At 40.9% G+C, this 14,914-nt stretch overlaps 1 protein-coding gene across 16 annotated transcripts; it reads left to right on the top strand.

Moving 5' to 3' along the window:
- Positions 1-2,699: 2,699 nt before the first annotated feature.
- Positions 2,700-13,951, top strand: LOC123136644 (alanine--tRNA ligase). Of its 16 annotated transcripts, none has more exons than XM_044556072.1 (30): positions 2,700-3,693; positions 3,785-3,919; positions 3,997-4,128; positions 4,367-4,519; positions 4,613-4,766; positions 6,399-6,495; positions 6,636-6,771; positions 7,285-7,438; positions 7,514-7,632; positions 7,717-7,814; positions 7,905-7,992; positions 8,110-8,154; positions 8,241-8,360; positions 8,782-8,986; positions 9,065-9,171; positions 9,268-9,359; positions 9,465-9,552; positions 9,658-9,736; positions 9,825-9,873; positions 9,975-10,056; positions 10,198-10,275; positions 10,354-10,419; positions 10,900-11,808; positions 11,890-11,964; positions 12,042-12,111; positions 12,183-12,262; positions 12,340-12,414; positions 12,492-12,625; positions 12,709-12,835; positions 13,470-13,951. In XM_044556072.1, the coding sequence occupies exons 15-29, from the start codon at positions 9,151-9,153 to the stop codon at positions 12,752-12,754; spliced, it is 1,944 nt and encodes a 647-aa protein (XP_044412007.1). In that variant the 5' UTR covers positions 2,700-3,693; positions 3,785-3,919; positions 3,997-4,128; positions 4,367-4,519; positions 4,613-4,766; positions 6,399-6,495; positions 6,636-6,771; positions 7,285-7,438; positions 7,514-7,632; positions 7,717-7,814; positions 7,905-7,992; positions 8,110-8,154; positions 8,241-8,360; positions 8,782-8,986; positions 9,065-9,150; the 3' UTR covers positions 12,755-12,835; positions 13,470-13,951. The 16 variants fall into 16 exon arrangements, with proteins under 16 accessions (XP_044412007.1, XP_044412009.1, XP_044412015.1 ...); XM_044556074.1 differs by having other exon boundaries at positions 2,702-3,693; positions 12,042-12,110; positions 12,188-12,262; XM_044556080.1 differs by having other exon boundaries at positions 2,703-3,693; positions 11,884-11,964; positions 12,520-12,625; positions 12,709-12,790.
- Positions 13,952-14,914: the final 963 nt, after the last annotated feature.

Here is a 14,914-nt window from a genome sequence, read left to right as displayed (position 1 = left end):
GTCGACTGTCGAGTGATGCATGACAATGGTGAGTGTTTATAGTTGTAGGCTCGGGACTTTTTCTCAAGTGAATGTGTCAATGGCTGAGCGCTCTATTGTCCTTAGAGAATGCGTCATGGCTGAGCGCACTTGAGGTTTCGGGGTTTAAATCAGGTGAATGTGTTGTTGGTTGAGCGCTCTATTGCCCTAGAGAATGCGCCACGACTGAACGCACTCGAGACTTCTTGAAGATCTTTATTCATCTCATCTTATGTTTCCAAGGGTTTCCCATGTGCGGTTAACTGGACGCGATAGGTTTGTTGTGTGTCAACTGTAGATATGTAAAACCTTGACTTGTTAGTGGAGGTAGGTGAAGTTAGCTTTATGCCAAACAAACTTGAGTGTTCTCTTTGTCATACCTTGCATGTAGATGTAGGTTTTGCTATATCATTATGTGTGATTTGCCAATACATTCAATGTATTGACCCTTGTGGCTGCAACTTATCATGTTGCAGGATTTTCAAATGAATAGTGAGATATAGTAGGGTCGCGAGTCTTCACTCAGCATTTTCGCCTGTGGGCATTGATGGGACTTGTCGTTTATTATGCTACATTTCCGCTGTTATTATTGAATAAAGCTAGCTACGTGCTACTCTGTTTTTAATACTTTATAAATTATGGATCACACATTGTAGTAAATTAATGCACTTGTTACTTTGAGATTCCTATGTACTGTGTGTGCTAGCGAATTGATCCAGGGACTAGCATAGTAAGCACAAAGACATCGAATCTTATCAGGTTCGGGGCGTTACAATGGCAAAGACAACAAACAAGGTGCGACAGTCGAAAACTTATGGGACTCACTAGAGTTGAGCTTGCGGTGGCGGAACAACTCTAGCGTCGTCGACCCTAGGGTTCCGGAAGGCTTTGGGTGAGGAGAAGATGTCCAGGGGTTGCCTGGTGATGTAGTGGCACATCGGTAGGTGGGTTGCCTCACAAAAAAATTGGCTGGCGAGAGCTAGGGCAGAGGCGGCGATGTGGGGTTCGTTGTTGGGCAGACTGGCGACAATGGATATTGCGAGTTGGGACAAAACAATGAGGGGGTTGAGGGATATTTATAGGGCAGGTTGGCAGGGCTTGGGCGTGCACGAGGGCATGTGGACGTGGAGGTCGATCATGGGCGAGAACATGGGCACATGCAATGTGTGGAGGTTGGGGATGGAGCTGACAAGTGGGTCTATCCGTAAGAGAGAGATAAGAGAGAGGGAGTGCAGGTGAGCTGGGCTGCGGGTGCGTGCATGTCGGGCCTGGCTAATTGGCTTAGCCTTAGTCTAGGTTAGTTTAGGCTTTTTTTTTCTTTTTTATAAAATACATTCTATTTTGAATTTTATTTTTCTCCAATTTATAGCTCTAAATTCCTTTTTGAATATTTATATACTGGTGAACATTTTATTTGAACCTTTTGGTCAACTATTTTCTGCCCTTTATTCTAAGCCTTGTTTATTATTCCTTTGAATATATTTTCTGTTTCCTATTAAGTTATCTTTCAATTTTTCAATTGGATTTATTTTACTTTTTGAGTTCACTCGCTTTGTCTCCTACCCATGTTGAAATCTTTATTTTGAATCTTTTTTGCCAATCATCTTTTGGGTGGTTTCTAATTTATCTTTCAAGTTGCCCCCTCTAGGGTTCTCCTACTTTTAAAAGGCTACATGTTTCAACTATATGTAGGGCCTTTAACTATCCTAAGTAATTCATGCAAATTCAAATCAAGCAAATCCTAAGCAAGTTTAGCTAATTAGCAATAAAATATAGGTTTTTCGTAGATTTTTTAATTCCCTTTGAATTATAAAACATTCCAAATTTGAAAAAAAAATCTGAAATGTGACACTCTTGGTCCTTACAAGCTTAGATAGGCCTGTCTTGATCCTCAAAGTGACTTGAATATGTAATGCCATCTGGTCTGATTTAGACTTACTCTACAGTAGCGTGACTTGAAGATGAACCTGGGTTGTTAGCCCGAGGATTCAGCTCATGCGTGAGAGGCAGTGGAATTAGACTATTCATAGTGGGGAGTAACTTAAACTAATAAGCATATGTTACTAGTCTATGTTACCACCTTCATAGCGGGGAGTAACATATGTGTGGTGTCATGCAACACTTCATTTATTAGGTTGTAAAGTCATCTTGTCTTGATATATACGATGTTACTTATAGTATGAGCTGTGTTACTCAAATCACCTCTCTTCTGTTAAATCATTGTCATATGAGCAAATTTGTTGAGTTGGACCGTATGTTACCATTGAAGTTACTCTCACTACAAACCGTCTTAGGATCATTTGAATCCGTGGTAACTATGCAGTCCTCTAGCTTTGGCTGAATAGGCTTGTGCTTTGACTCAAGCAAGCTTCTCTTCTCATTTTCGTATCTATCATCATTCTGTATTTATATGAAACTGCGAAGAATTAGTTGCTAAAATGCCTACTCTCAGCGATTTGGGCCTTTGGGCCGCCGATCTACCCCCTCCCCAAGGCTCTGGACAGTTCTTTCCGGGTGGGCCTTTCCCCTCTAGGTGTGGTTATTTTGGTGGCTGTTACGCGTACCGATCCTCCCTCCAGTCGCTGTACATGGCCCAGGCATTCCAGGGGTCCGCTCTGCAGCGTCTGTGTCTACACACAGTTGGGTTGGTGTTGTTGGAGGCGGAACGGTGGAGCGTGCGGGAATTCCACTTGGTTCTTGAACGAAACACATTCTAGAACCCTAGAATCCCGTGTCTCTCTTTTGCCTCCTCCCGCCGCCATCAGCGCTCCTGTGCGCCGTTGCTCCCGCTCGATCGCCACCCTCCCGCTCGCAATTTTCGCTCCACCGCCTGGTCAGCCCCTCAACCTCTAGCTCCATGGCGCGCCTGCGGCTCCTTCCTCGAGCTAGCCGCCTTGCCGCCGGCTCCTAGTTCGGCTTCGTCCTCCCGCTCGATCGCCACCCTCCCGCTCGCAATTTTCGATTCGCTCCACCATCGCCTGGTCAGCCCCTCAACCCTCGAGCTCCATCCTCCATGGCGCGCCTCCGGCTTCTTCCTCGAGCTAGCCGCCTTGCCGCCGGCTCCTAGTTCCGCCTCGTCCTTCCCCACCCTTGTCCGCCTAAAGCCCTAGAGCACGGTGCCTCGCTTTTACTGCCTCCCGCGGTCCCGCCGCCACCTGCGTTTCTGCGGCCACCCTCACGCTCGCAATTTTCTCTCCACAGCTTGATCACCCCCCGAGCTCTATGGCACGCCTCCGGATCCTTCCTAGAGCTACTCGTCCTCCCGCCGGCTCTTAGTTCTACGTCCTCCTCCACCCGCCTGTCCCCCCTCAGTCGCCACCCCCAGCATTGACCATGGGAAACCCCACGAAGCGGTGGTCGGGCGCCGTGATTCGGCGGGAGTTCTTCAAACACTTTGGGGAACTCGAGCGGTGGTACTCTAGCCCACTTATTTTGGTGGAAGACTTCAAAGCGCCATTACTTCAAACAGCAATGAACCGATTCAAGCAGTCGTTTATGGCAGATCTGCCATCTGGCGAAGGCAGCACATTCTCCTTCAAATGTCTTCGCATAGGTGATACCCTAGAGGACTTCAATGACACACGGTACCATTCCCTTACTGAACTCCTTGGGACTTGGCACCCGGGGGAACACAGGAGGGAAGTGATCTTAAATCTGCTGGAATTTCTACAGGAGGTGTTAAGTTGCTTCTTGTTGTATTGAGACGTTGTATATATTATCAAGGGTTCCACAATGCCTTATTTACTGTTTGTTTTGTTGTATACAGGAGTGTGGGTTAGGAAAGGAGTGCATTTATGCTACCTACTTTGCTGGTGATGAAAATTTCGATGCTGATACTGAGTGCAGGGATATTATGTTGGAATTTCTACCAAAAGAAAATGTGTCCAGCTCCACTGTCAAGGTTATCAAGTTTTCTTCATGAGTGTCTATGTGCATCTAACAACTAGACTCTTACATTGTTGTGTTATTTTTGAACAGGGTAGCTTCTGGAATGTTGATGGTAGTGGCTTCGATTGTAGTGACCTTGCGTATGAGGCCAGGGATCCTTGGACACGCATAAGCCTGAATCATCGAACTATCCCGCAGATATGGAGTCTGGTCTTTGTTCAGGTTAGACTGCACAACATATTTTTGTCAGATTGCAGTACAACAAAAACTAGAGTTATATCTGATTAGTCTCAGTGTATTTTTCTTTTATTTATGTCTTTGGGTGAACTACTTTGCGTCAGATTGCTGTAGCAGTTAATTAGGCACTTCCATGATTTTTTACATAATTAGTTTTTATGTTTTAGCTTTACTTGATGCCTTTAATATGTACTGATACAACCCCCCCCCCCCCCCCCCCTAGTTTGATCGGGAAGAAAATGGTGCTTTGAGAGATTTGCCAGCTAAACATATTATAACAGCAATGGACTTTGAGCATGTAACTACTATCTGCCAAGGTGCAATGGCCTTTTATTTTACAGATGTGTTTGCTTCAATACTGGGCCTTATTCATGAGGTATGTTTGTCACATTCAGACATGAAGTCGTTTCCCTGTTGTGTTCATGTACACATGACACCTTATGGTACAATATGCTTTTTGTGAGTGCAGCATGCATGCGAACGAATCGAAGCATACAATTTTTATGTTGATTCTGAAGCAGTTACTTGTCCTGAAGATACTGATCAAATTGGAATGGCCTATCGAATTATCACGAATCACTTAAGGATAATATCGGTTGCTACTACTTATGGTACACAAATCGGTAAGTGTTAGTAAGGTTCTGCGTTAGCATATGAGTTTTTTTCATCATGAACACTTTTTAAGGAATTTGGTACTTCCTCAGTCTAATACTAGTGGTTGGGTGCGCCTTTTGAGGCGGTGCTCTGTGTGTGTTGTGCTGTGTCTTAGAAGCACATGATATGCATTAATACTTGAATTAATACCGTAAGGAAAACATGTAAAAAAAGCGTCTATAGCAGCGTGACACGAGAGATGCAACGGATGAACATAAATAGTTACTCCCTCCGTCCCATAATATAAGTGTGTTACACTTATATTATGGGCCGGAGGGAGTAGTAGCCAATTTAGTTTGGTCACACATGTAAAAAGAAGGAATGTCTCAACCGAGTGCAGTGCAGGCACCAGTCAATGGGTCCAAATGAAACAAGTAATACACAGAGCATCCAAACACAGCCAAACAATATATAATGTAAAAGAAGCAACACCTGATGGCACACAACAGCACATTGCAGAAATGTATTACGTACTCACAGTCAGAGTGCAAATTGCGTTCACTGCATTATAGGGCATCAGGGCAGTACTATGCTAGTTCAATTTACAAGGATGGTCCGAAGATTTTTAGCAGCATTACAAGAGGGCACTCTGGAGCATGTATTACATATTATAGTCAAGTTTGTTTTTGTGCATAATTCACATGTATGAAGCAAAGGAAGCTGGAGTGCAAGCCAGACCACCGGTCATAAGTGAAGGAAAAAGAAACAAATCACCGCCATGATAAGGGAGAAGGGAACGGACATGAATACACATAGTGATTAATTCACATAATATGAAAGGAGAAACCCAAAGGCTTCTTTCACATAGCAGCCAGCCATCAGAAATCCGAAGACCATAGGAAATAAACCAGAAAAGAAAAGATCAACTGTCGTACCAATCATGGTTCTTGGGGGAACGAAATAAGATCACCATCTGAATAATCTGAGAATAGGAAATGCACTGTGTCTAATGCAACTGGTTTTAGTTTGAATAAACTAGAAGGGACACAAATGAGTATCATACATTATCAGATGAGATCACAAAAAGTCCAGAGACCGCAGAAACAAGTAATGCACTGAGTCTAATGCAACGGGTTTTAGTTTGAATAACTTTGTTACGTTATTACTACTACATATCATCTAATATGATCTGCACTGCGTATTTCTCTCGAGCGCTAATCTTGACAATTCAAGCATGCAAACAAATCAATTCATATTCTTAAAAACTCAATTAACAAAGCTTATTAGAGGAAATAGATTAATACAGCTAATTAGCAGAAACAAATTACTTCCTCTGTCCCAAAATAAGTGTCTCAACTTTGTACTAAGCTTGAGACACTTATTTTGGGACGGAGGGAGTACTTTATAATTACTTCTGAAATGTGAATAAGCACACTAATTATGATTTTGAATGTGCAATTGTGATATGTTTGAAATAGACTAAAGATCTGATGGTTAAATTTACAAGGTCTGACATACGGTAAAATTTGTAGACCTTAGATTTTACTAAAGGGCGAGTACCGAAATAGAAGTGCTGGTCAAAGTTACATTTTGCTGCAGTGTTTACGATATCATTTACCTCTTATGTGATCTAGTTGGATAACATATTACATCTTGTTTAGGCGATCACGGAAGGGAGTATCTCCTTAAGCTTATCGATAGGCGGGGGATTGAACTCAGCGTTGAAAAACTGGGGATACATCAAAGCTCCTATGCTAAGTAAGAATAAGCGTGATATCCTTTGTTCGTATGTTTAGACAAAATACTGACAGTGGTTTCTTTGTTTAGGCCAATAGAAAAAATACCTGTCATTTACTGCTTATGAACTCGTGCTCAGATTAAATTTTGTTTCTTAACAGGCTTGTGAAGGGATGCATTGAAGAGATGGCTGATTTCATTCCTGAAATTTTTCCTACTAAAGGGAAGTTAAAACAAGAGAAGTTAAACAAAATAGTTAAAGATGAAGTTGATATCCACAAAAGTACCTGGACTGAGGTAATATTTTTCAAGCTGGACTGAAAATCAGTTCTATGAATAAATTACATCGAAGTTTGTTTAGTTCTTTGCACAGTGTAAGAGAGCTTTGATATACTATTCGTCCCTCTTAGCATGATTCAGGGTCTTTTAGCTATCTTTTTTTTTTTGTGCGAAGAGGACTTGATTTCCAGATAGATATTTCTATACTGTTCTTTGTAGTTCTGTTAAGAGTGAGACATAAGGTTGGTGCTGTGCTAAAAGTTTGGCTAATGTATAGGAATAGGAACCCATCTAGGCTAATATGATCATAGCGTACTCTCCTTATTGTATACTTTGTAGCCTTGCATGGTATTGTTTTAGATCAAACTCAAATATGACATTTAGACTAACCATGCTGTCATCTGTTGGATTTGTATGTTATTAGATAAAAACCAGCTACTTTTTTGTGCCTCATGGATGTATTACTTATTTTTGCTATTTGGTAAGTTTTAGCTGATGAATGCTTTGCTAACTCAGCATGTGCATGTTCAGATTGCAACCAAGAAAACCAGGGGTCAGGCAGAAGATGATTTAAAGCCCAGCCATCCCACAACGTGGTACAAGATAAGAGGGATCAAGTTTTTGGATCATAACACACATATTGTCCACAAGGATAGGAATACAAAATGCACTCTTGTTGCCTTGTGTAAGTGAATCTAGCTTGATTTTTAGTTGTTTTTTGTTCTCTTTATTTATTTAACTTTTGTATGTGCCACTGCAGGCAATGCTCTTCTGCTTGGGGGCAAGATATCTTTGGGAGCAAATATGACCCAGATCTCAGAGGGCCATCTACTTCATCTTGTCCAACATAATCTTTTATGTGGCAACGAAAAATTCGACGTTAGCAACTGTCTTATAAGTTTACCATTTAAGAAATTAATGGACATATGACTCACAGTGCCTTGGTTTTCCACTTAATTGCAGCTTCAAAGCAGATTGGAATATTCAGATACTCAGAAAAAGGTTCTTGATGTGCTTCCAGAACTTTCAGGAATTTTATCGATAAATGTGGAATTTGATAGGTGATTCTCATGTTTAATTTGCTAACTGTGGTTAGTAGTTCGTATGTGGGCTTGTGCATATTCTTATCCTTGGGAATCTTGACATTGCAGTATCAATGGGTTCGTGAATTCCGCACAACATGCGTTATTTAAACACCTTGGAGTTTCGTTGTACCATGGGTGCTTAGTGGATACAAACGTGAGCAATGTGGTCTTTTTTCCATATGCTAGTTGTAAATTGAATATGTTGCTGCAAATGTAGATTTTAGATCTTATTTGGTTGATTCATGTCTAATAGTTTAATATTTATTATTAGGACAAAAATGTTAGCTCATGGAGGCCCTCAGCTAACACCACAAGGGTAATAAAGTATATATTTGTGTTTCGTTTTTTCAAATTCTATGCTACCATGGAGGTATGTTGAATGAAAAATTTGCAATATTGCAGATTAACACAACTGCAGAAAGAACTTAAAGAGAAGGAGCCATGTGTCCTGTTTTGGAATGGTTCTTTTATTACTGCTACTAAGGTGGAAGGAGCCATACATCTCTTGCTTGATGATATGAGGTTTGTAGATAAAAATACTCATATTTTTTGGGAAATACTGAAAGAGGTATACCAAGGGGGGTCGTTTACGGACTGCAACTTTTCACTAGTTGAGTTAGACCCAAGCTTTACAACATTGGTAAGGAATGCTACAATACCTAGTTTATTTTAATCGATTAATACTAATACACATGTTATGCTAACTCAAATCCCATCTTCAATTTTGAGAGTTCAGCCAGTAACAAAAACTGAGAAAAACAGGTTAAGAAAATTGCGAAGCTTGGTAGAGAAAGTAGAGCAGCTGTAAGTACAGCATTGGTAGATAGATTTGATATTTCGTCTTGCAGTGTATGTTTGTCATATATTATTTATTAGAATTTCTGTGTACAAGTATATTATGCTATAATCATAAATGGTTTTTTTTTGTTTTCCCACATTACAGGACAATGGTGAAGCTTTGGAGGCACTACAGAATACCCATCAATCTGATATTTCAGTGCCCAGCACTTCTAATACCTGTGAAGATGACATTCCATTGCTCAACACCCCTAAGCGCTTTCACAAGACAAGCCAGATTAATTTCAAAGGCCGCCAATTTAATATTATCCATCAAGAGTCCAATGGCCCGTGCGGTTTAATCGGGATATGTAAGAGAGCCGCTTTTACTTTTTTTTGGTTTTATTTCCTCTTGGTTTAAGTTTACCCTGCATTTTCACGTGCCACAGGCAACGTACTCTTACTTAGAGGTGTGATAAGTCTTGAACCGAATATAACAAAGGTGCAGGAGGACTATCTGATTAGTCTTCTCCAAATGTACCTTGAACAAAACAAGGTTTGTAAAACTTACATAACTTCAGTTTCTTTAGACTTGCCATTAATGAAATCTTCAGTTTTTGGTTTCTTTACTCTCATTTTGCATCCTTGTCAGGGAGGTTTGCCATATTCTGAATTGCCAAGGAATGCACTTGAGGTTTTGTCAGTTCTTCCGGATGGCTTAGACGTGGACGTCTCCTTCAATAGGTGATTGTGTGACATTATATATCCAGATTGTCGTTTGACAGTTGGGTTTTGGGGGCGGGGTGAGGTGCTGTCTATGTTCTGATGTTTGGGATGTTCACATTGCAGAACTGATTGCTTCAAGGAAACGCCAGAAATTATTCTGCTTCGTTATCTTGATGTTCCTATATATCATGGGTGGCTTCCAGATCCTGATGTAAGTTGTGTTCGATGTGTGCTTACTGCAAAACTCGTGTGGCTATGTATGATATTTGAGAGCTTATTACTGGATGAAGACTAATACCATGCTATTGATCATTAGGTTGTTGGGTTTGCTGCATTATCATCATATACATACTCTTCGCTTTCGATTGAGGCCTCTGACGATGCGTTTCAGAATGGTTAGTACTAATATTCTTCACTTACGAATTATTTGTACATCAGTTATCTACTTCTGATGTTACTTTTATTATTTGTTCTTTTGTGTAGTTGATCAGGCGAGAAAGCTTTTAACAGGCTCTCAATTTACTTCCAATGGGTAAAATACCTTAACTATGCGTGCAGTGTCTTCTTGTAGTGAAGTTATTTATTCTATGCTATTGTAAATATATATTTAACCACAATACATTAATCCTGTAGCCTGCGTTGCTTACACAATGACCTGAAAGTGAATGTACCGTGTGTCCTTTTCTGGCATAATCACTGCAGCACTTTAATTAAGGTGAGATATTTATGCTAGCAGTCTTACGTCAATTGAGTAGTTGTATTGCTGAAAAAGGCTGTAAATATTTTGCCGAAAAAGGCTTTCTGATAGGAGCAGTAGTTGTATTCAGCTGGCTCCTGACCCTTTATGATTGTGCAGGTCAAAGAACACCTCTATGTGCTAGTTACTGATTCCTATTATATAGGAACACCTGTGGTGTGGGAAACACTCACTTTGGTATGCTATTATCCTTTGTTCATTATTTCTTATGTGATGGAAATACACTTATTATGTTCTCAATCATGGCCTTGTTAGGAGGGTAGTGGTGTGCTTGTGGATGGCGATTTCGTTCCAGTTGCTGAATCAAACATAACACTTTTGGTAAGTGCTACACCAGAAAACAGTATGACATTTCATTTAGTTTATAGGTGCAATACATTGTTGATTTATACGAAATATTTTGTTCTCAGTCAAAAGTATGCAAGTTTGATTTCTTTTGAATTCTGTTTCTACCTGTGGGAACAGTTTGTTCACTAGTTTATTTGTTTTCTCTTTTCCTTACTTTGAAACTAAACTAATTCATTTTGATGTCTCTGTCTAGGAAATTATCCCAAAAAAGAGAATTTGCATCACTATTTGTATGTCTATGTGCCATATTCCATTATTCTTGTTGAAAATGCTTTGTACGTTAGAATATAGCCGAGTTCCTAGAATAGATAGATTGTTTCACTGCATTTCTTGAGTAGGAATTTTTACTGTTTCTTAGTGCTGAAACCTGCTGAAACCTTAATACCTGCTTCTATGTTTTAATATTGTAAAATTACCTAGCTGTAACCTTGAAGCGGCTTCTTTTTGTTTCAGGATCAGCCCAGTACTATGTCAGTTTACCCTCCATTTGCCCCCCCTGATCAACTGGTCTCTCAGGTTTCGAGTGAACGGGTTTCACCTACAACAGCTCAATGGCCTGCAACTAATCTCACTAGTAATAAGGGTGATGATACTGATTATGTCGGATCACTTGAGGAATATGCAAAAATTCCTGGAAATCATTTTGCAGAAAAAAAGAATCTATCTGCTTTGGGTACATCATTGGAAGTTGCGGATACAAGAAAAATTGGCAGAATAATTGCAAGAGATTTGCTGCTGCAGATTATAGAGGGCCATAAAGTTATGGTTAGCTGGAATGGCAAATTTGATAGAAAAAGCATTCTGGTCAGGTCTGGTTTTCATACTATGTTGACTGCTTGGATCAACGCAGCCTATGGTGAGTTCTCTGATGCGGCCATACTGAATGATTACACAACATATGTCAATGAAGTGCTGTCTCTCTTCGAAGTAAAGGGAGTAGGATACCCAGCATTTTTCAATCCCTTGATAAAGACACTTAAAGAAGAATCAGGTCGAGATACTAGGTCAGAAATTCAGTTTTCGAATTTTTGTCACAAAGTTGAAGGCCACCTAGCCTTGAAGTTCTCCTTGGCAAGAGCGGATTTTTTTGGTGGGATCAATAAGATCCGTAAGCATGCACCTCGGAAAGTCAGGCGGGAATTGAGAAGAGTGTTGAGGCAGACAGTCTTGATAGACGGGAAAGATTGGAGGTTCGTGATTTCTGGAAGTGGGCATCATCTTCTCAGAACGATTTTAAGGCACAGAAGAGAGGGTGACAACAATGGAGGGAATGAAGAAGACTTTGGATATTTTCTATCATCCATTGATAGTGCATCTCAATTTGCGCGCCAGGTGAATGAGCATGCTGATGATGACCCAGAGGTGAGGTTCTGTTTTTCCACTAGATCTTCTTAATGCCACATCATAGTCTTATGTTGTTAAAAAAAATCTTTGAAGGTAAAGGATGATGCTGAGGATGGTGACAAAGAGGAAGACCTCGGAGCACTTTCAGAATTGGAGGCTAGTGATGACCTGAAGGTGAGCTTCTGTCTTTTCAATTAGATCTTCTTAATGCCACATCATAGTCTTATGCTGTTTAAAAAAATGTTCTGAAGGATGATGATAAAGAGGCAGAGCTCGGAGCTCTTTCAAACTTGGAGGCTGGTGTTGACCTGAAGGTGAAGGTGAGGTTCTGTCTTTTCAGTTAGATCTTCTTAATGCCACATCCTAGTCTTATGTTGTTTAAAAAAATGTTCTGAAGGATGATGATAAAGAGGCAGAGCTCGGAGCTCTTTCAAACTTGGAGGCTGGTGATGACCTGAAGGTGAAGGTGAAGGTGAGGTTCTGTCTTTTCAGTTAGATCTTCTTAATGCCACACCCTAGTCTTATGTTGTTTAAAAAAATGTTCTGAAGGATGATGATAAAGAGGCAGAGCTCGGAGCTCTTTCAAACTTGGAGGCTGGTGATGACCTGAAGGTGAAGGTGAAGGTGAGGTTCTGTCTTTTCAGTTAGATCTTCTTAATGCCACATCCTAGTCTTATGTTGTTTAAAAAAATGCTCTGAAGGATGATGATAAAGAGGCAAAGCTTGTAGGACTTTCAAACTTGGATCTATTGTATTCCCATTACCTTGAGCTTCCCCTTGCCAAGGCCCATGAACAAATACTAACCTCTGATGTGCATGATGATTTGCATGACTGGTGCGTTTTCTCTTTTTCATAAACAAGTGCCTGAACTTGAATCGAAATTATAAACAATAAATATGTATATCCAAATTTTGCAGGTTGAATGACGTGCTTGAATTGTTTGAGAGACCGGAGATTAACTGAACACAAAAACTTTGATGATTTTCTGCACACAGCTCTGTAGGTACTGTACTTGAGTTCTATCTGAGTCTTGTGATGCTGAAGGTACTGAAACTAATTTGTGTGGTGGACAGATATTTGATTCTTGTTTAATTACTCTTTAATGAGGGTCAATGGATCTAGTCCAATAATTTCATTCTGTAGCAGCACAAAGAATGTTTTGTCCATGTTTTGTATGCTATATTAAAAGAATTAAGTAATTTGTAGCCTGTGGCAAAATTATAAGTAATGTTAGAAATGCTTAGCCAATGATGACAACTATGATAATGGTAAGAACTTTATGATATTTTGTTGGTCAAATTATATTTTCATATGTTCATATTTTATGTTTCCCATCCATACATTGACTCAATGTGTGCCAGCCACAAATTTGCTCAAACAAAAGTGATACTCCCTCCGTTTCAAAATAGATGACCCAACTTTGTACTCCCTCCGTCCAGAAATACTTGTCTCGGAAATGGATGTATCTAGATGTATTTTTGTTGTAGATACATCCATTTTTATCCATTTCTCTTACAAGTATTTCCGGACGGAGGGAGTACTAACTTTGTACTAAAGTTAGTACAAAGTTGAGTCATCTATTTTGGAACGGAGGGAGTAGATCTCTTTGGTAATCTTTGAGGAGGTTTCATAAAGAGCAGTGAGAGAGATCTGATTTTTCCCTCGTCAACCCTTTCAGGAACTATTCTCGCAGCAGCTGCCATTCTATCTTGTCATGAGAAGTTGCTCTGCAAGTTGCTAGTGCTGTGTCTGAAGATTCTGCCTGCTCTTGCCTGTACTAGTATGATTAGCTTAAGCGTGGAAAGAAAGAATGTTTTCTTCGTGATGTAGTGCCTGTGGACCAAAATAGAAGGATGGGTCATTCTCGTGATTCAAACGGGCACAGCGTGCATGGTGCATTAGTTTCACAACATGCAGAGATACTCTCTCCGTTCCTAAACATAAGTCTTTTTAGAGATTCTACTATGGACTACATACGGATGTATATATAAATATATTTTAGAGTGTAGATTCACTCGTTTTGTTTTGTACTTAGTCACTTATTGGAATCTCTAAAAAGACTTATATTTAGGAATGGAGGAGATAGAATTGAAGCAGACATGGCACTTGCTTCGCCCATGGTGTTGATATTTTTGAGTTGTGTTTGGTAGCGTTTCGTTAGCTGCGAGTTGGGATGAATGAAGTCAGCTTGAAAAACAGCAGGATTTTTTTTTTTGAAACGGAGGCAAAAGATTTGCCTCATATATTAAATGAGGAGGAGAAAGAGTTTGTTACAACACAGTGCCAAGAAACGGCATGGCAATTACTCTCGCAATAAGAAAGACCCTAAATTTTTCGCCCCGGCTTTAACCCAAAGGTTGGACTCTTTGATCACATTGTTTAGCAAGACATGCAGATGGGCACTCTTGTGTCTAAACACCCTTGCATTACGCTCATTCCAGATCACCCGTGAAACCAACATGGTTATCGAAGCCTTCGCTTTTCGGTTGGCGGTGCCCTCGGCGCTCAAACTTGCCCACCATTCCTTGGAGTCGTACAAGTGCCATGCGGACGTGTCCACGTCGTGGATGCAGAGCTTCTGAATCACCATGTTCCAGAGCCTGAGGGTGAAGCGGCATTTGAAGAATAGATGGGGACTGCATTCCTGCACCCCTCTGCACAAGGGACAAGGTCCACAGTTTGGCCAGCCTCGCCTCTGCAATCTGTCTGCAGTCCAGATCCTATCTTGAAGCGCGAGCCAAGCAAAGAACTTGACTTTCGGAGGGGCCCAAACCTTCCAAACCATTTGGTCCATGGGGGAGAGGACCAAGCCCAAAAACTGTGCCCTGTACGCGGAGGCCGCGTAGTAGTTCCCGGAAGCCGTGTGCTTCCAAAGGATGTCATCGTTGGCAAGCTCATCAAGGTGGACCTCTTGGAGCAGCATCCATAGGGTGAAGAATTGTGAAACATGCTCAATGGAGGCCGGTGTAGGTGGCCTGATTTTGAGAATCCACGCACTCTCATTGAGGGCCTCCCGCACCTTCCAGCGCTTCCGTGAGGAAGCCTCATAAATGAGCGGAGCGATGTCTCTGGGCTTGCGACCCAGAAGCCAAGGAGAGTCCCAAAAAGGTGTCCGCGCACCAT

Source organism: Triticum aestivum, chromosome 6B (genome assembly GCF_018294505.1).
Source record: "Triticum aestivum cultivar Chinese Spring chromosome 6B, IWGSC CS RefSeq v2.1, whole genome shotgun sequence".
Lineage (NCBI taxonomy): Eukaryota > Viridiplantae > Streptophyta > Magnoliopsida > Poales > Poaceae > Triticum > Triticum aestivum.
This window is presented reverse-complemented; position numbering and strand designations above follow the sequence as displayed.

Coding starts and splice junctions, on each gene's coding strand:
- LOC123136644 (XM_044556068.1), top strand. CDS start 9,151: ATGTACCTTGAACAAAACAAG. Junction 9,737..9,824: donor TGACGATGCGTTTCAGAATG/GTTAGTACTAAT, acceptor TCTTTTGTGTAG/TTGATCAGGCGAGAAAGCTT. Junction 10,276..10,353: donor TGTGGGAAACACTCACTTTG/GTATGCTATTAT, acceptor TGGCCTTGTTAG/GAGGGTAGTGGTGTGCTTGT.